We start from the raw sequence: 20,904 nt of genomic DNA on the forward strand, positions 1-20,904 counted from the left end.
AGTACTTGTTTTTAAAGGTACTCGAGTATCAAGAGGACATTTTCTAAAGATTGCATTACTACTGCCACAGTGCTTACATTTATGTACAGAAACGTCCTCCATGGAGTTATGAAAAATGTTAATACCTTGGAGAATGTAAAAGGGATTTAAAGTAAAATCAAGTCATTTTCATCTTTTTACCATGTTGCTATTTTTAACATTTCTCACTGGGCCTCAAGGCGATCGCACAATGGCAGCGCTTTGACAAACTAGAGATTTAATGGATGTTTTGCAGCCACATTTGACCCTGACTGTGTTAAACATGCCGCATACTCAAGAACATCATGGGTTTGGCACATTCCCTGCTGGGTCTTCATCCATTGTTTCGTCTCTTATCTAAATCTGACCATAGAGTTGACTTTGGTGGAAAGCTGAAGCTGATTGCTGATAGGCCGTCCCAAACAGTGGTGCCTGCACAATTCTTTTTTTTTCCCAATACCTTTTTTGTTTTGTTTTAGAAGTAGTACTTACTGTTATGAATAGAAATGTAATGGAGTAAAGAGTATAATATTTGCCTGTCAAACATACTTGAGTAAAGTCATGAGTACTCCCCAAAAATGATACTCGAGTAAAGTACAGATCCCTCAAAAGAGAGTGAGTTGACATGGAGTTGCAAACTTAGAAGAGTGTCTTAAGTGGACTAATGAAATTAGGTGTTACCTTTTTTCTTATTTTAATGATCATACAATTCCTAAACAAGAAGTATTTACTAGACAAGCTAAAGTAATTGTCTTGCTTTGGGGGAAAAATAACTCAAAATGAAGAGAGTTTTTAAAATAATCAAAATAATCTGCCAATTAAGATTATTTTTCTTACCCCACTGGCAGATTATTTTGCCTATTTTAAAAAACTCTCTTAATTTTGAGTTATTTTTCCCCCAAAGCAAGACAATTACTTTAGCTTGTCTGGTAAATACTTCTTGTTTAGGAATTGCATTATATTTGGACCAGAAACAAGACAAAAATACTAAGTAAGAAAAGCATTTTTTGAAGAGGAGATTTTTCTTGTTGTGTCTCACTCTGGTTTCCTGCTGTTTTCAGGTCGAGTGCGACACGCTTCCGCTGGATCCAGAGTTACTATCAGGAGCAGGACGAGTGGGCTCTGGATGACATCTACATCGGGCAGCAATGTCCACAGATGTGCCGAGGACATGGGTGGTGCGACCACGGACACTGCAGGTCAGACACAAACACAAACAACATTTACACACTGCAAAAAATGCCTTTAGTATTTACTAGACAAGCAAAAGTTATTGTCTTGTTTTGGGAAAAAATATTATGAGATTATGACTGGTTTTGTGCTCCAGGGTCACATATATTATACAATGCATATTTAAAATACAATGAAGTTACAGTTCCTGTGATATCATGTAGTCATAATAGGAGGTAAGATTGGGTTTAAGAGTGTCTGTGCTTTGTTGTGCTGCAAAAAAAATCATTTTTCTTATTTTAGAGATATTTTGGTGGAGCGTGTGTGGTGACGGTCCGTGTGTTACTGAAGGTCCTCTTTGCTCTGCTCTCTTCACAGGTGTGACGAAGGCTTCACCGGCTCAGACTGCCAGCCCTTCAACACTCTGGCCTCCAGTGTGCTCTCAGACTTCGAGTCGCAGGAAACCCTGATGTCAGCCTGGCAGGAAGTGACCGGAGGCGATATCGTGCCTCCTGACCAGGGCTGTGGCGTCGTTTCCTCCGGATCCTCTCTGTACTTCAGTAAGGTGCGATCAGTCATACAGTCATCACACAGTCATCATACAGTCGACATACAGTCATCATGCAATCGTCATACAGTCTTCGATATAATCGATAATATTACAGCTGGACTCTAAAGCAGTTTTTGTTTTGTCCCTCAGTTTCTTTCATAATGAAATTCTGTATCGTTTATGAAAGTCTCAATGAAAGGAATAAATACACTTCAAAAAACATTCGGTCCAAAAAGGGAAACAACAGTAGAGCATATTTAAACATGAAGAAATGTGTGGACCCAAAATAGGTTAGTCAACTGAAAAGATCAAAATGATTACATCAATAAGACATAAACTAAATAATGAAGGAACAAACCAAAAGGTTACAGATTCACGATTCAGTGCATTAGAGCTGTATAAAGCAGTGTTATTTTAGTTAGAGATACTGCATTTTATTCCATTGTATCAGTCTTCAAACATTATGGGAATGTTATTTTTGAATGTTCTCTGAATATTCTGAAAACAAGTAGCAACATTTAAAAAACGTTCGACAAACATCCAACTGAAACGTTTCAGAAAAGTTTCTATAAACTATGTATAAGTGATGTTTTTGTGCTGGTGTCGTCAGGCTGGGCTGCGGCAGCTGGTCAGCTGGGACTTGGACACGGAGTGGGCGGAGTTTGTGCAGTTTTACCTGCGGATGGGCGGAGACGGAGTGGAGTGCAATCAGGCAGACAGCAGGGAGGAGGGGCTTCTGCTGCAGTTCAGCAACGATGGCGGCATCAGCTGGGGTCTGATCGCAGAGATGTACTTCACTGACTTCACCAGACCACGGTGAGAAAAACGGGCATCAATAGATGCATTCACACACAACTGTGCCAGGAAACATCCTACAAACACTGCAGTCTAAATAATTCACTGGGACACATGGTGGTTACCAGTGATGCCAGTAACACGTTACTCTAATCTGACTACTTTTTTCCAGTAACGAGTAATCTAACGCATTACAATTTACAAAGAAGTAATCAGATTTAAGTAACTTATCCAAGTCACTATGAGTTACTGTTTTAGTAATTTTCCTTAGTAAAAATTTAAAATATATATTTTTACTTTCTTCTTGTTTCTCGGGGAGAGTATATTTTCAGGAAATATTTTTTAATTTCAACTTAAAATGTCAGGAGATACATTGCTGACATTACTGTTCCACCAAAGTGAGTGTTGGCGAAAGCGGTCGTCATTTCTGTGTTGAGGCGGCAGGGCTGGTGTCGGATAAATAAAGTAACTTGTAATCTTACTTAGTTACTTTTAAAATCAAGTAATCTGTAAAGTAACTAAGTTACTTTTTAAAGGAGTAATCAGTAATCAGATTAATTTTTCAAAGTTACTGTGGCAACACTGATGGTTACTTTGTTTTAAAAAGTGGTGGGGAGTTCAAAAACAATGATCTGTTTATTTAAGCTTTTTTACTCTAATATAACTCCTCTAAGTGGAATATGATAATGTGTTCTGTGTGACCGGCCCTAAAAATTATGAAAATACAGCAACTAGTTATTTGATCTAAACTGCTAATATAGTTCTAGAATAAAGAGTACACTGCAAAAATGCTCTTCTTATTTAGTATTTTTTTCTTGTTTCCAGTCCAAATATCTAAATATTCTTAAATCATGATGCATTTACTATATAAGTAAAACAACATATTTTTTTCTTGTTTGTTGAAAGTAAAATCAAAATGTAGCGAGTTTTTTCTTAAAACTAGCAAAATGATCTGCCAATGGGATGAGAAAAATAATCTAATTTCTGTTTGGGACCAAACAAGAAACAAGATTCCAATCAGAAACAAGATTATAAGACAGGCAGATCATTTTGCCTGTTTTAAGAAAAACTCATTTTGATTTATTTATTTTTTTAAAACAAGAAAAAATATCTTATGTCGTTTTACTGATCTAGTAAATGCATCTTGATTTAAGAATTGTTAGATATTTAGACTGGAAACGAGACAAAATTACTGAGTAAGAAGAGCATTTTTTCTAGCGTATAAAGTCATTGTACTGTGAATTAGCATCTTTATAGGAGTGTAATATGAGTGTTTGTGGCTTTGTCCACAGGTTTGTTCATTATGAGCTTCCCCTGGCCTCTAAAACGCCCTGCACGCGCTTCCGCTGGTGGCAGCCGCTGCACTCCGGCTCGGGCTACGATCAGTGGGCCATCGATGACGTGATTATTCTGTCGGAGCGAGAGAAGCATGTCATCCCGATGGCCGACCCCACGCTTCCTCAGGTGAGTCTCCCCAGGGACCGATTCTACTGCAGCATTAAAGGGATGAGAGAGAAACTGGGCTGTCTCCCTGCTGAACAGAGCTGGACAGTAACTCAGCTCATTTACTCGAGTACTGTACTTAAGTTCACTTTTTGAGTATCTGTACTTTAACTTCACTCCATCTGAAAGACAAATATCATCCTTTTTACTCCACTACATTTCTATCAAGGTCCTCGAAGTCGAAAGTCGTTTCTGTCGCAGCTTTGAAAGTCAGTGATGATTTTTTTCTTCTTTAAAAGGTGTTTGGGTTTTTGCAGAAAGCCTTTCAGGAATCACTCTTGTAGAGTCTCGTGAAGTTTCCCAACATTTTTTGAACAATTATCAGTTTATCGCAAAATGGAAGAAGACGGTTCCTTGGCACAGTGTGTGCACTCATGGCAATACTTAGAAAGTATGTTTAAGTTTTCTGAAAAGATTAGTTCATTTGGCTTGTACACTTGATGCATGTCTCATAAAATGTTAAAAAATGTAAATAAGAGGAGAAAGAGAAGAGTAACAGCTGGGAGAATATCAGATGTGTATCAGTGTATTGGATCCGTGCATTCGGCCTTAAAGTGACAGCAGCTTTGTAACTTTTCTACAAGTATTTAAATGAGTTTAAGTTAGTCGTCTGCTAGTGTGTCAGATGGAGCGTCACTGACTGGCTTAAACCATGATGGCATAATGTGCATTTATACAACTATAATAAAAGAATGCGTTGACATAAAGAAAATTTACTTTTAATACTTAAGTACTTTCTTGAACAAATACTTCTGTACTTTTACTTTTACTCCAGTAACGAAGTTGTGCACTTTGTCCACCTCTGCTGCAGAACATCTACGAGAAGCCGGCTTTTGATCATCCGCTGAACCAGATGAGTGTGTGGCTGATGCTGGGAAATGAAGGAATGGACAAGGACCGTAATGGCAGCTTCTGCTCTCCCACGCCGTCTGCCATTGTGTTCGGCCGATCGGATGGGGACCGGATGGCCGTGACCCGAGACCTGTCTCTCCGTCCTGGATACACACTGCAGTTCAAGGTACTGATGTAAGGCTACGTGCAGGAATTCTTCTTTTACACACTCAGACACTCACACACTCACAAAGCAGGGCCGGCCCTGACCAATTTGCTGGCCTAGGCAAGATTTTACTTGGTGCACCTTGCATTAAGGTTTAGCACTAACATTACATGTTATAAGTCCAAGTTGTGGAGACACTGGGACTGTTTTATTTTTGTAATGCATGCTGTTGTTTCATATGTTGGTTGTGTTTTAAAAATTGTACCATGAATCCAGTCTATTCTACCCCATCATTGTGTTCCTAAAGGGTGTGTATATATATATTACAGCCTATACGCAAATACCAAGAGCAAATGCATCTAACATTAGTGCACAAACTGTTCATTGAGAAATTGCTAAAGTATTTGTTTTCCAATAGATGGCAGCAATCTCCCACTAAACTATGCACATGAGAAATTTGCATATTTAATGTGCATTTTACAATTTTTTGTTGCTATTTTAAATAAGCCTGTATATAAAGATCATTACTAATTTCGGAAAATACATTTTAAAAGTGCCATATATCCCCTTGAAATTGCACAACAGTAAAAACATTAGGCTATTAAAAAAATGATAACTGACATGAATTTTTGATTACAAAATCACACCCAGAACAGCTGCAAAGTTTAAGGTAAAAATAACTACAAACATTCGTATTTTACTATGCAATTAAATAAACTGTTCATTCATCACTTTACCTCTGTCTTTATCCCCTTATTCCTTATCTACCCTGCATCAGAGGGCTTCTGTCTTTTTGACACTGTGAATTCGGCCATCCGGCATAAATAATCAGGCAACTTTCACTGTCTGGTGTGAGCAACCAAACACATTAAAAAAACGAAAGCAATCCTGGCTACATTAGATGCGCGAGAGGCGATGCGAGACAACACATTCCCTACGTTAAACTGTTTATTTGGGTAATATTTCAAATGAATATTAATAAAATAGTACCAGTAATAAAACTGGAAAAATCCCTAATTTTAGCACCCCTATTGACGAGTGGCGCCCCTAGAATTTGCCTATTCTGCCTATGCCGCGAGCCGGCCCTTCCACAAAGCACAGATAAATGGAGTTATTATCTCCTAAAAGAAAGAGTTGTCAGTAATTTAGTCTCACTTCCTGAACCTGCACAGGTTTGTAACTAATTTGCATAATGCCATCCTCTGGTTCTGATTGGCTGAACAGCATCTCTTAGCCCCGTCGTCACTCACTCTAGTCGTCTCTGAGACTGGAAGAGTTTGGTTGGTGTTGTTCATGTGGAGCATGCTGTTTTCTGCTGAGATTAAGACGCTTAAACCCACGCCATCATTAATGTTGGTATAATGTCTGCTGTGCTGTGCTTCTCCTTCAGCTTAACATCGGCTGTGAGTCGGCCTTCAGTGCGTCGGCGCCAGTTCTGCTCCAGTATTCTCATGACGCGGGCCGCACATGGGCTCTGGTGCACGAGGGCTGTTACCCAGCATCCCCTGGGGCATCCAGCTGCGAGGGCAGCGGTCGGGAACTCAGAGAACCCACTGTTTACAACACAGGAGACTACGAGCGCTGGACCAGGATCACTGTCGTTCTACCACGAAACGTGGCTGCCAGGTAACTGGACTGGGATTGTTCCCAATCTTCCATATTTTTGATAGAAAACAAGACCAAAATACCAGAGGTGGACAAAGTACTCTATTACTTGAGTAAAAGTAAAAGTACTACTGGTCAAATATTAAATGAAAGTTTAAAAAAAATGATTTTTACTTAAAGGTAGGGTAGGTAGGACTGATCTAAAACACTGTCCAAATTTGTTTAAACTTTTTTTATTTGTCAATACATAATTAAAATGTAAGTACTCTGAAAAGGAGAGTGTAAAAATCGAGTGACTCTAGACTTTTTAATCTGCAATAAACACCGCTCATTATTTTCGTTCGGGACGAATCAAGTGATTGGCTTGGGTGACTGTTACTCTCTCGCTACCATGGCAACCACCGCTTTCGCTACAGGATCCGCCCACGTGCGCGCACCCGTTTGATTTGGCTTGAAACCTAGGCAAAATAATGGCAGAGAAAGAGCATTCAAAATTCACAGTGCCGGGTTTTGCAGTCAGCGAAGGCAAACAATGAAAGGAAGACAGTACGAGAAAAGGCAATGCACAAGAAGTCTTTGGATGAACAAAGAAATCAAACGCGAGTAAATATCGGCATGGCTTTCCAACGATGGCGAACTGAGGGACCTGAATAACGACTACTTGATGGCTGTATTTCTGCTGGACAGGTAATCTTTCATTTTGATTATACATCTTTTTGGTTTATGTTTATGTATCACTAGCACATGAAGCTGCCTAATATAGCTAACATTACATTACTGAGCATAAACTTACAATATTATACACTTAGCCATTAGTAGAGATGATAAATACTAAATATGTTTAGCCCAGGTTGATCGCTGTCGTGTTGAATTTCACAAAATTAAATTTTAGATAACAAAATGCATGTGTAAAAGCTAGCACAACACATCCAGGAACTTTTTCTAGAACTAAATTAGTTTTAGCTACTGCTAATCAACAATGCGTTCATCATGGAAACTCTTACATGCTAAACACAGTATATGTTATGAATCTTACACTAAATTCCTCTTCATCACAGTATAACTGATGTTATTGGAAGAACATGTATCAATGCTACCCGTGTTTAGCTTGGCCTTATAAATATAACTAGCTTGTTACCGAATTAAACACAAATATATTTTAAACTTTACCAGTATCGGTATTCTAGATTGATAGTGAGGACTAAAAGACATCTTATCTGTTTATATTCATCCTGATAAAGTTAAGATGTTTAATTACATGTGATTCTGACATGATGTCACATCTCGGGTCAATAATGCGTCTTCCTGCTGATTGGTCGGTGAAGCGCGTTTGTGTATTTTGGGGGCGTGGCTTTGGAAAGAGCCCAGAAGGGAGAAGGTGGAGTGAATGGAAATAATGAGCTGTCTTTAAAACAGTCCTGAGAGGTCTACAGACACTCAGTTTTCAAACTTTATTTTTCAGAGTACTTACATTTGAGTTACGTATTGATATATTTGTTACAAATTTGGAAAAAAAATGTTTTAACCAATTCTTACCTACCCTACCTTCAAGTAAAAGTACAGAAGTATTTGTTTTTAAAAGTACTTGCGCATCAAAAGTAAATTTCCTTTTTTTATGTCAATGCATTATTTTATTTTTGTTGTACATTATGCACATTATGATGGTTTAAACCAGTCAATGATGCACCATCCGACATACTAGCATACTTAAACTAATTTAAATACTTGTAGAAAAGTTACAAAGCTGCTGTCACTTTAAGGCCGGATGCACGGATCCAATACACTGATACACATCTGATATTCTCACAACTCTTTACTCTTCTTTTTCTCCCAGACAATTACATTTTTGAACATTTTATCAGACATGCATAGTGGATGCCAACTAAACTTATCTTTATTTTTTTCAGAAAACTAATTAAACATAATTTTTAAATATGGCCATGATTGCACACACTGTGCCGAGGAACCGTATTCTTCCATTTTTCTAAATAAGGATCAGTGTTCAAAAACTGTTGGGAAACTTTGCATGACTCTACAAGAGTGATTACTGATAGGCTGTCTGCAAATATATATATATCTTTTTTTTTTTTAAATTAAGAAGAAAAAAAATCATCCACTGACTTTCAAAGCTGCGACAGAAATGACTTTCGACTTCGAGGACCTTGATAAAAATGTAGTGGAGTAAAAAGTACGATATTTGTCTTTCAAATGTAGTGAAGTTAAAGTCATAAGTTTCCAGAAAAAATAGTAAAGTATTGATACTCAAAAAGTTAAACTTAAGTACAGTACTCGAGTAAATGTGCTGAGTTACTGACCACCTCTGGAACACTAAGCCAGGATAACATCGTTTACAGTGCAAGGATTGATAGTTCTAGCCTCAGTTTTCATGAACTTCTCTCTACATTCCTGTGTGGTTTTCAGCAAGACGCGCTTCCGCTGGTTCCAGGAGAGCAGTGTGTATCGGGACGCCCCTGCATTCGGCCTGGATGGAGTCTACATCTCTGAGCCTTGTCCCAATCACTGTGGGGGTCACGGAGACTGTATCTCAGGAGTCTGCTTCTGCGACATGGGATACACAGGTGACGCTCACATTCAGACTAATCTAATCTTGAGACTAGTCTAGTCTAGCTTATACACTTTCCTTGACATGGTAGTTCACAGAAGCTGAATCAATGTACCCTATATTGCCAAAAGTATTGTGCCACCCCTCCAAATCACTGATTTCAGGTGTTCAGTCTCTTCATGGCCACAGGTGTATAAATCAAGCTCTCGGCCTGTAGACGCTTCTACACACATTAGTGAAAGAATGGGTCGCTCTCAGGAGCTCAGTGAACTCAAGCGTTTTACCGTGATAGGTTGCCATCTGTGCAATAAGTCCATTCCTGACATTTCCTCACTACTAAATATTCCACGCTCAACTGTTAGTGGGATGATAACAAAGTGGAAGCGATTGGGAACAACAGCAACTCAGCTACGAAGTGTTAGGCCACGTAAAATCAGGGGGTCAGGGTTGCGCTTGGCCCCTTAGTTCCAGTGAAAGGAACTCTTAATGCTTCGCCAAGAAATTGTAGATAATTTCACGCTCCCAACTTTGTGGGAACAGTTTGTGGACGGCCCCTTCTTGTCCTAGCATGACTGCGCTCCAGTGCACAAAGCGTCGCTCCATAAAGACATGGATGAGGAGTTTGGTGTGGAGGAACTTGACTGGCCTGCACAGAGTCCTGAGCTCAACCCGATAGAACAGCTTTGGGATGAATTAGAGCGGAGACTGAGAGCCAGGCCTTCTCGTCCAACATCAGTGCCTGACCTCACAAATGAGCTTCTAGAAGAATGGGCAAAAATCCCCATAAACACACTCCTAAACCTTGAGGAAAGCCTTCCCAGAAGAGCTGGAGCTGGTAGAGAGGGTGGGCCGACTCCATATTAAACCCCACAGATTAACAATGGGAAGCTCATGTGTGTGTGAAGGCAGGCGGCACAACACTTTTACAAATAGTCTATGTCGATCCTATATCTGTATGTCAATGATTCACAACCACTGCGCATTTTGAATAATCAGTCTTATTTTTCAGATTCAAATCACTCCAATCTATAGAATAAGATCTCGACTAGTCTAGACGAGCCGAGTCGTCTGTTTGATCAGGAGCTTCTGCTCTATATGATGCTGTGTGTGTGTGTGTGTGTGTGTGTGTGTGTGTGTGTGTGTGTGTGTGTGTGTGTGTGTGTGTGTGTGTGTGTGTGTGTGTGTGTGTGTGTGTGTGTGTGTGTGTGTGTGTGTGTGTTTTCAGTCGAGGTGGATCGGTCGAGCTGCGTCCCGTCGGCACCGAGTCCCACTGAGCTCTTGGAGGACTTCGAGGCAAAGCTGAGCTCACTGTGGCAGAGCCTGAGCGGAGGACAGATCGGCGACGGCTGTGGAACCATCAGCGAAGGCAAAGCGCTTTACTTCAGCAGCCTGGGCCGCCGCGAGGCTCGCACCATGCCGCTCGACACCACCAACACTCGGTCAGAGCCACAACTCAAGCAATACACTGCACAACATACACAAACACACCACGCTGCTCGACACCACCAACACTCGGTCAGGGCCACACTCAAACAATAAAGCTTCAGACCGGTATCATTTAGCTTTTTCTTCTTTTAACCTACTCTTTTCTCCTTCTGTACAGTTTGGTTCAGTTCTACATTCGGATTGGAGGGAAAAACATGGGCTCCACCTGCACTCGCCCCCGTTCCCGAAATGAAGGTGAATGTAGACTTAAGTGTTTTTTTTCCTAATTTCCTCAGTTATTCAGCAGCCCATGATGACTTACTCTGCTTATATTTGTTTGGCAGGAGTGATTGTCCAGTTTTCCATAAACAATGGCGTGCAGTGGCAGATGTTACGAGAGCTGGACTTTGGTTCATTCCTGGAGCCTCAGGTGGTCACCATCGAGCTGCCACCCGCAGCGAAGACTGCACACACTGTGTTCCGCTGGTGGCAGCCGCAGCAGGGTGAGCCATGATTACGGCCTTAACTACTTTAAGTCTAAGCCTGCTTTAAGTCTTTAAGTCTGATTTTAAGGAAGGGAACCACCAACTTATATTTTCATAGCCATAAACTAAACTATAATCACAAGAAACAGGCAGACAATAAACATGTGTTCTTGCAACATTATCTAAGTGCACAAACACCAAAAAACTAATTATATATGATGAACCAACTATGGATACTCAAAACAAAACACACAATGACTCTACAAGAAAGAAAAATTGTGTAGATGTAAGCAGACTTGACTGTAAATACCCACAGTCTTTGAAACCTATGGTGAGAGAAAACCAGACTACTATGTAGTCAGTGTTTGTCTGGCTATCACCAGATCAAGCACAATTTAAGATTGAAAACTGATCTGGGTCTGCTCTATATTTTCTACTGCACAAGAGGTGTGATCAACCAGCATTATTCAAATGACAATGCACGTAATTGGATAGTCCTTCAACCAAACAGATCACAAGAGGCGTAATTAACAGGCATCGATCCATCACTTCTCTATCTGTGAAGGTGTTCGCCGGCAGATCAGGCTGGGTTTACACAGTCTAGAGTCAGTGTAATAACGGTGTTCAAGATTAACTTAACGTAATAGTCTAATAGGATATAGTCCACTGATGTGAAAATGGAGATGATGGTAAAATAAATCCTACGTGCAGGTATTCCTTACAATCCTTGTGCATGAGATCCAAGAGATCCACAAGGCAGAGTAATGACAGAGATCATGAATTGCAATGGAAGCCACTCTAGCGCCTCTGGTGGTGTGTAGTATTAGTGCACTCAGTAAGTGTGAACAACAGTCTATTACACGATCATAAACATACTGCACTGCTTCATAACCTACAAAACGTGTGGAGATGCAGACTAACAAATATGTCATCTGTCTGTCCTGTCTCAGGTAAACACGCGGCCCAGTGGGGCCTGGATAATATCCTGATCGGAATGAATGACAGCGCTAGAAGTGGATTCTTCGACTCGTTTGATGGCTCTTCTCCTTTAAGACACAACTGGTATCGTGTGGTAGGCGGAGAGGTGACCGCAGACTGTCTGAGCCGAGACTCGGTGCTGAACTTCAACTCCGAGCTCATGGACAGTGAGTTACCATTAAGATATAAGTGTTCATTCATCATCCAGATATTTAAATAAACATTTTCATCTGGTCGTTTTCAGGCCTTCCCGCTCAGATCTCTCTAACGCTGGAAAGCTTTTCTAATATTAACGACCAATACATTTCTTGCCTGATCATAATCCTTCTTTTTCCTGTGACCTTTTCTCTTTTGTAGTGCCATCTCTCTCTTTTCACAGTCTTCACATCTCCCTCTGGTTCACTCTCTCTCCTCCTCCACCATAAGTGGACACGCCCCTTACTGCTGATTGGCCCTCTCTCTCCTCCCCCATCATGAGTTGCACGCCCCTACTGCTGATTGGCCCACTTTCTCCTCCCCCATCATGAGTTGCATGCCCCTACTGATGATTGGCCCTCTCTCCCCTCCCCCATCATAAGTTGCACGCCCCTACTACTGATTGGCCCTCTCTCTCCTCCCCCATCATGAGTTGCACGCCCCTTACTGCTGATTGGCCCGCTCTCTCCTCCCCCATCGTGAGCTACACGCCTCCTACTGCTGATTGGCCCTATCTCTCCTCCCCCATAATGAGTTGCACGCCCCTTACTGCTGATTGGCCCACTTTCTCCTCCCCCATCATGAGTTGCATGCCCCTACTGATGATTGGCCCTCTCTCCCCTCCCCCATAATGAGTTGCACGCCCCCTACTGCCGATTGGCCTTCTCTCTCCTCCCCCATAATGAGTTGCACGCCCCCTACTGCTGATTGGCCCTCTCTCTCCTCCCCCGTAATGAGTTGCACGCCCCCTACTGCTGATTGGCTCCCTCTCCTCCCCAATCATGAGTTGCATGCCCCCTACTGCTGATTGGCTCCCTCTCCTCCCCCATCATGAGTTGCACGCCCCTACTGCTGATTGGCCCTCTCTCTCCTCCCCCATAATGAGTTGCACACCCCCTACTGCTGATTGGCCCTCTCTCTCCTCCCCCATAATTAGTTGCATGCCCCCTACTGCTGATTGGCTCCCTCTCCTCCCCCATCATGAGTTGCAACCCCCTACTGCTGATTGGCCCTCTCTCTCCTCCCCATCATGAGTTGCACGCCCCTACTGCTGATTGGCTGTCTCTCTCCTCCCCCATCATGAGTTGCACGCCCCTACTGCTGATTAGCGTGTGTTGAGTTGCTCGGTCTCATCCACTTTCAACAGCGTTTCTCAGAATCGCTTACTGCACCTATAAGCAGTCCTATAAGTCTACTGATATCTACTGATACTGTAACGAGAGCTTGTTGAGTTCATTGTTTGGGGACAGTCTAAAGGGGGCCATTGGAATAAAGTGATACCAAATGACACTCACAGAGCCGAATAAAGCACATGTGTATTAGAGTGTGTCTGATACGAAAGAGGCTGACTGTGCTCTGTCCCACCAGAGAGGCCGCGTTATGCTGAGAGCTGGGACTTCGAGGTGTCCGGCTCTTCCTTCCTACAGTTTGACCTGAGCATGGGCTGCAGTAAAGCTGCTTCTTCAGCCCATGGTGTCCGTCTGGAGTTCTCCACAGACTGTGGCCGCCGCTGGACTCTCGTTACGCCCGAATGTGTTCCTCCGGCCATCGGCTGCTCCGGATACAGCCAGCGGTCGGTGTACAGCACACCTCAGCATCTGCAGTGGAGGAGGATCACTGTCTACCTGCCAAACGCTGCCATGTACGACTCCTTACACGTCTGCACAGATGATTTATACACACACCTCAGCCACATTCACTCATATCACTAAACATTTATACTGCCCTAACTGTGGCAGCAACAGAGGCAAGCTTTATTTCTTATAGCGCATTTTACAATAGAGATTGTTTCAAAGCGGCTTCACTGTTCTTCCAGTAACGTTAATAAAATGTTCGTTCAAAATTATGTGGTCTTTAATAATGTTCTCAAAATGTTAGCAGAAAAAATATATTTTTATAAAAAAGTAATGTTCAGATAACATTCAAAAGTAATGTTCAGAGAACATTCAAGAGTAATACTCGGAGAACACTCAAGAGTAATACTCGGAGAACACTCAAGAGTAATACTTGGAGAACACTCAAGAGTAATACTCGGAGAACACTCAAGAGTAATACTTGGAGAACACTGAAGAGTAACACTTAGAGAACGCTCTAGAGTAACGCTCAGAGAACACTCTAGAGTAACACTCAGAGAATGCTCTAGAGTAACGCTCAGAGAACGCTCTAGAGTAACGCTCAGAGAACTCTCTAGAGTAACGCTCAGAGAACGCTCTAGAGTAACGCTCAGAGAACGCTCTAGAGTAACGCTCAGAGAACGCTCTAGAGTAACGCTCAGAGAACACTCTAGAGTAACGCTCAGAGAACACTCTAGAGTAACGCTCAGAGAACACTCTAGAGTAACGCTCAGAGAACACTCTAGAGTAACGCTCAGAGAACACTCTAGAGTAACGCTCAGAGAACACTCTAGAGTAACGCTCAGAGAACACTCTAGAGTAACGCTCAGAGAACACTCTAGAGTAACGCTCAGAGAACATTCTAGAGTAACGCTCAGAGAACACTATAGAGTAACGCTCAGAGAACACTCTAGAGTAACACTCAGAGAACACTCTAGAGTAACGCTCAGAGAACACTCTAGAGTAACGCTCAGAGAACACTCTAGAGTAACGCTCAGAGAACACTCAAGAGTAACGCTCAGAGAAGACTCAAGAGTAACGCTCAGAGAACACTCTAGAGTAACGCTCAGAGAACACTCAAGAGTAACGCTCAGAGAACACTCTAGAGTAACGCTCAGAGAACACTCTAGAGTAACGCTCAGAGAACACTTTTAGAGTAACGCTCAGAGAACACTTTTAGAGTAACGCTCAGAGAACACTCAAGAGTAACGCTCAGAGAACACTCTAGAGTAACGCTCAGAGAACACTCTAGAGTAACGCTCAGAGAACACTCTAGAGTAACGCTCAGAGAACACTCAAGAGTAACGCTCAGAGAACACTCTAGAGTAACGCTCAGAGAACACTCAAGAGTAACGCTCAGAGAACACTCTAGAGTAACGCTCAGAGAACACTCTAGAGTAACGCTCAGAGAACACTTTTAGAGTAACGCTCAGAGAACACTTTTAGAGTAACGCTCAGAGAACACTCAAGAGTAACGCTCAGAGAACACTCTAGAGTAACGCTCAGAGAACACTCAAGAGTAACGCTCAGAGAACACTCTAGAGTAACGCTCAGAGAACACTCAAGAGTAACGCTCAGAGAACACTCTAGAGTAACGCTCAGAGAACACTCTAGAGTAACGCTCAGAGAACACTCTAGAGTAACGCTCAGAGAACACTTTTAGAGTAACGCTCAGAGAACACTTTTAGAGTAACGCTCAGAGAACACTCAAGAGTAACGCTCAGAGAACACTCTAGAGTAACGCTCAGAGAACACTCTAGAGTAACGCTCAGAGAACACTCTAGAGTAACGCTCAGAGAACACTCAAGAGTAACGCTCAGAGAACACTCTAGAGTAACGCTCAGAGAACACTCTAGAGTAATGCTCAGAGAACACTCTAGAGTAACGCTCAGAGAACACTCTAGAGTAACGCTCAGAGAACACTTTTAGAGTAACGCTCAGAGAACACTCTAGAGTAACGCTCAGAGAACACTCAAGAGTAACGCTCAGAGAACACTCTAGAGTAACGCTCAGAGAACACTTTTAGAGTAACGCTCAGAGAACACTCAAGAGTAACGCTCAGAGAACACTCAAGAGTAACGCTCAGAGAACACTCAAGAGTAATGCTCAGAGAACACTCTAGAGTAATGCTCAGTGAACACTCTAGAGTAATGCTCAGAGAACATTCAAGAAAAGTTTTCATAATATATTTTCCTTTCTGGGTTTACAGTAATAAGCAGGAAAATAACAATGATCTAAACTTCATCAAATATAAGGCAAATTCACATTTACAGTCAACACTGCACCTTTTTTCCTGGTTCGTGTAGTTCACCTAGAACAAGGTTCCGCTGGATTCAGCCGGTGTTTGCTCCTGGAGCTGATGGCTGGATGTTGGACAATGTTCTGCTGACTCCCGGATGTCCGTGGATGTGCTCTGGACATGGCCTGTGTGACAGCGGACACTGCATGTGAGTCTCAACACCAGATCTCTCTTGATAAACTCGAAGGTTCCGCAGAGATCCTGTGCTTACATGGCTTTTCTCTCTCACGCAGCTGTGACAGGGGCTTCGGAGGGCCTCATTGTGTGCCTCTGGTCGCTCTGCCGTCTGTTCTAAAGGAAGATTTCAATGAGAACCTGAAGCCGGAGATCTGGCCGGAGGTGTATGGGGCAGAGCGAGGCACGCTGAGCGGAGAGCCTCTGAAATCAGGAACGGCCCTTATCTTCAAAGGCGTGAGTATAGTGTGAAATACTGCTCTGGGTTCTACAAACAAAGTTCTTTCAGCTATTGTCCATAAATCAGTGTGTTTGCTCGGGATGACTGTCCTGTTCTCTGCAGGAGGGACTGCGTATGTTGGTTTCAACAGATCTTGACTGCACAAACACCATGTATATCCAATTTTCATTCAAGTTCATAACAAAAGGTGGGTCTAGTGTTAAGCGTTTTCAGTCTCCAGGTTGTCTCCTGGTCTTCTGTCGGCTGTAAACACATGTTGTGTGTGTGTGTGTGTGTGTGTGCGTGTGTGCAGGCGTGCCCGAGCGCTCTCACTCCGTGCTGCTGCAGTATTCGGTGAATGGAGGGATCAGCTGGCTGCTTATAGACGAGTTTTACTTCCCCACTTCCACAGACACGCTTTTCGTTCACATGTCTTTGCCTCCCAGTGCGCAGACCAACGCCACACGGTTTCGGTTGTGGCAGCCGTACAACAGTGGTAAGAAAGTTACGGTCACGCAAACTGACCCACATACGCCTCACACAATCACACATGCCATGTGGAGATTGAATAGTGCCCTGAACACTGAAGAAGGGCACAATTGGTCCTGTTTAAAGTAAAAGAAGCACACTAATGTTCTAAGCCTTGAAGTTGTTTTTGAGCTCTAAGAGAACAGGTTCTTCTCTCCCATCATGAGTGGACATGGCCCCTACTGCTGATTGGCTCACTCTCTCTCCTCCCCCAACATGAGTGGACACACCCCCTACTGTTGATTGACACTATCACATGGTGCATATGGAGATGAGTTATTTCATAACACAAAAGAGTAGTGTGCTACTATTACTTTAAACAGGACCTATTCTGCCCATCCTCAAGTCTTGCTGTTGTGTTTGGGTTCTACTAGAGCAGGTTTTCTGCTTGAGTGTTGATTATTTCCACATATTCTCCATTGTTGGGGCTCCTCTCTTCCCAGTCTGTCAGTAACTCTCTGCTTCCTGTCTCTATAAAGCCCCTCCTTCTAAAAAGTGCTCTGATTGGTCGGCTGGAGCAGCATGTTGATATTGGTGCTTCCAGCGTGTTTGGGAAATATCCTGTTAATAAAGATAAAGTGAGATTAAGTGAGTTTAAACTTAAAACAAGAGGAAGTCAAAAAATATTATGAATTCAAAGGGAAAATAAGATAATTTTTCTGACTCCATTGGCAGATATTTGTTCTTGTTTTAAGCTTGAACTCACTTCATTAGGACATATTTTTCATTAAGCAAGACTCAATATCTTCAATCATTTTGCTTGTCTCTATTTTAAGAATTTTTAGAGATTTAAGGTGGAAAACAAGACAGAAAAACTTTACTTGATGAACATTTTTATTAAGTTAAGAGACAAAGTTCTGAGAACAACATTCCAAACATTCTTACAATGTTATTTGTACTTAATGAATGTCATCATTAACCTTCTTGAAATACAAACCCGATTCTAAAAAAGTTGGGACACTGTATAAATTGTGAATAAAAAGGAATGCAATAATTTACAAATTTCATGAACCCTCATGAAATTTGGCTCACAATAGAATATAGATAACATGTCAAATTGAGACATGAAATGTCATGCCAAATATTGTCTAATTTTGGATTTCATGAGAGCTAAAAAAGTTGGGACAGGTAGCAATAAGAGGCCGGAAAAGTTAAATGTACATATAAGGAGCAGCTGGACAAAATAGCAACTTATTAGGTCAATTGGCAACATGATTGGGTATAAAAAGAGCCTCTCAGAGTGGCACTGTCTCTCAGAAGGCAAGATGGGCAGAGGATCACCAATTCCCCCAATGCTGCGGCGAACAATAGTGGAGCAATATCAGAAAGGAGTTTCTCTGAGAAACACTGCAAAGAGTTTGAAGTTATCATCATCTCCAGAGCATAATATCATCCAAAGATTCAGAGAATCTGGAGCAATCTCTGTGCGTAAGGGTCAAGGGTTAAAACCAAACTGGATGCCCGTGATCTTCAGCTCTTAGACGGTACTGCATCACATACAGGAATGATACTGTAATAGAGATCACAACATGGGTACAGGAATACTTCCAGAAAACATTGGTGAACACAATCCACCGTGTCATTCGCCGTCGCCGGATAAAACTCCATGAGTCAAAAAAGAAGCCATATCGTTTTGTCTGGGCAAAGGCTCATTTAAAATGGACTGTGGCAAAGTGGAAAACTGTTCTGTGGTCAGATGAATCAAAATTTGAAGTTCTTTTTGGAAAACTGGGACGCCATGTCATCCGGAATAAAGAGGACAAGGACAACCCAAGCTGTTCTCAGCGCTCAGTTCAAAAGCTGATCTCTGATGGTATGGGGTTCATGAGAGTGTGTGGCACGGGCAGATTACACATCTGGAAAGGCACCATCAATGCTGAAAGGTCTATCCAAGTTCTAGAACAACATATGCTCTCATCCAGACGTCGTCTCTTTCAGGGAAGACCTTGCATTCTCCAGCATGACAATGCCAGAGCACACACTGCATCAATTACAGCATCATGGCTGCGCAGAAGAAGGATCCGGTACTGCAGTGGCCAGCCTGCAGTCCAGATCTTTCACCATTAGAAAACATTTGGCGCATCATATAGAGAAAGATGCGATAAAGAAGACCTAAGACAGTTGAGCAACTAGAAGCCTGTATTAGACAAGAATGGGACAACATTCCTATTCCTAAACTTGAGCAGCTCGTCTCCTCAGTCCCCAGACATTTGCAGACTTATATAAAAAGAAGAGGGGATGACACACAGGGGGAGACATGGCCTTGGCACAACTTTTTTGGAATTGGGTTTATACTTAAAATGGAATACCCTTTAAAGAATGTTATAATGTGAGTAGAAATAATGTACAAACATAACCTTTTAAATAATGTAATCACGAGAACAATCACATTGCGAAACAGGTTTTTATGCATAGATGTGTTGGCTGTCTGGTTGCTTCAGGTAAGAAGGAGGAGGTGTGGGTGATCGATGACCTGATCATAGATGGCAACAGTGTCAGTAGTCTGCCGGTTATATTGGAGAGCTTTGAGGCTGGGCCGCAGGAGGCGAACTGGCTGTTTTATCCTGGAGGAAACACTGGATTCTACTGCCCGTATCAGAGAGGAGGACTGTGAGTATCTCACTCAGGTTTGCCTCACATCAGCATGCCGTGTAAAACGCCCTCAAGGAGATCAACCACAGTCTCAATACACACTGACTCTGAGCAAAACCAACTCAAAAACCACAGGATCCTGCTAGCTAAGCCTCTGAGCGTCCTCTGGGTCATGTGTTTTCTCTGTGTTTCAGGGAGGAAGACTCCGCCATGGTGTTTCTGGCCAGTGAGTTGGGCGAACACTCTATTACCACCAGAGACATTGACGTCAACGAGAACACCGTCATCCAGTTTGAGGTAGGGCTTTGTGAGAAACACTGCCATTTCAAAAGCCCCTTTCTTAAAGAGATAGTTCACCCAAAAATGAAAGTTTAAACAATTCTGTCATAATTTACTTGTTCCAAACCCATAAGACTTTCATTCCACTTTCACCTGAGAGATTTCTGTTCCTCCATTGAAAGTCTATTCACTCAAAACTTGCTACAAATGTTCATAATCGTAAAATAAATCCATATTTCCTGTACAAATATCTTTACATTCATGAATCAAGATACATTTACTGCAGACATTAGGTCTTGTTTTCTGAAAAATATGTCCAAATGAAGTGAGTTTAAGCTTAAAACAAGAACAAATATCTGCCAATGGAGTCAGAAAAATATTCTTATTTTCCCTTTGAAGTCAGTTTATGTTTCTGACTCCACTGGCAGATATTTGTGCTTTTTTAAGCAAAAACTTACTTCATTTTGATTATTTTTTTCCATTGAACAAGACTTAATATCTTCAGTGATTTTGCTTCTCCAGTAAATGTATCAAATAGCTGTATGTTCAGATATTTGAGCTGGAAAACAAGAAAGAAACACTGAGGAAGAACAGCATGTTTAGTAGTGAATGAATCGAGTGGTTTGATCCAAGTCTTCTGAAGAGTCTTGATCACTATATATGATCAACAGATTGAATTCAGGCTTTTATTCACTTTAATCAGTGAACACAGAGCTCATCAAATATGGTAAACGGAAGCTCAAGCACGAGAACCAATGAGTTTCGTTCTTGCGCGTCATGTGGCACATCTGAGCTTCTGTTTACCATATTTGATGAGCTCTCCATACGTTCGCTGATTTATGATCTCTTTATGAATGTTTTGAAGTGTCAGAGTTTCAGGTGAATGGACTTTAAATGGAGGGACAGAAATCTCTC

General features: G+C 41.9%; 1 protein-coding gene across 1 annotated transcript in view; it reads left to right on the plus strand.

Moving 5' to 3' along the window:
- LOC137043281 (reelin-like) overlaps positions 1-20,904 on the plus strand; it is a 176,033-nt gene that overhangs the window by 115,930 nt on the left and 39,199 nt on the right. Inside the window, exons 23-40 of the mRNA XM_067419486.1 lie at positions 1,080-1,217; positions 1,567-1,753; positions 2,349-2,554; positions 3,826-3,997; positions 4,848-5,054; positions 6,424-6,659; positions 9,060-9,217; positions 10,427-10,640; positions 10,805-10,881; positions 10,971-11,129; positions 12,062-12,256; positions 13,653-13,926; positions 16,204-16,344; positions 16,430-16,607; positions 16,714-16,798; positions 16,904-17,086; positions 19,560-19,728; positions 19,905-20,007. Of these exons, the coding sequence (XP_067275587.1) occupies positions 1,080-1,217; positions 1,567-1,753; positions 2,349-2,554; positions 3,826-3,997; positions 4,848-5,054; positions 6,424-6,659; positions 9,060-9,217; positions 10,427-10,640; positions 10,805-10,881; positions 10,971-11,129; positions 12,062-12,256; positions 13,653-13,926; positions 16,204-16,344; positions 16,430-16,607; positions 16,714-16,798; positions 16,904-17,086; positions 19,560-19,728; positions 19,905-20,007 (3,082 nt within the window). The remainder of the gene's footprint in view (positions 1-1,079; positions 1,218-1,566; positions 1,754-2,348; positions 2,555-3,825; positions 3,998-4,847; positions 5,055-6,423; positions 6,660-9,059; positions 9,218-10,426; positions 10,641-10,804; positions 10,882-10,970; positions 11,130-12,061; positions 12,257-13,652; positions 13,927-16,203; positions 16,345-16,429; positions 16,608-16,713; positions 16,799-16,903; positions 17,087-19,559; positions 19,729-19,904; positions 20,008-20,904) is intronic.

This window comes from Pseudorasbora parva, chromosome 16 (genome assembly GCF_024679245.1).
Source record: "Pseudorasbora parva isolate DD20220531a chromosome 16, ASM2467924v1, whole genome shotgun sequence".
Classification (NCBI taxonomy): domain Eukaryota; kingdom Metazoa; phylum Chordata; class Actinopteri; order Cypriniformes; family Gobionidae; genus Pseudorasbora; species Pseudorasbora parva.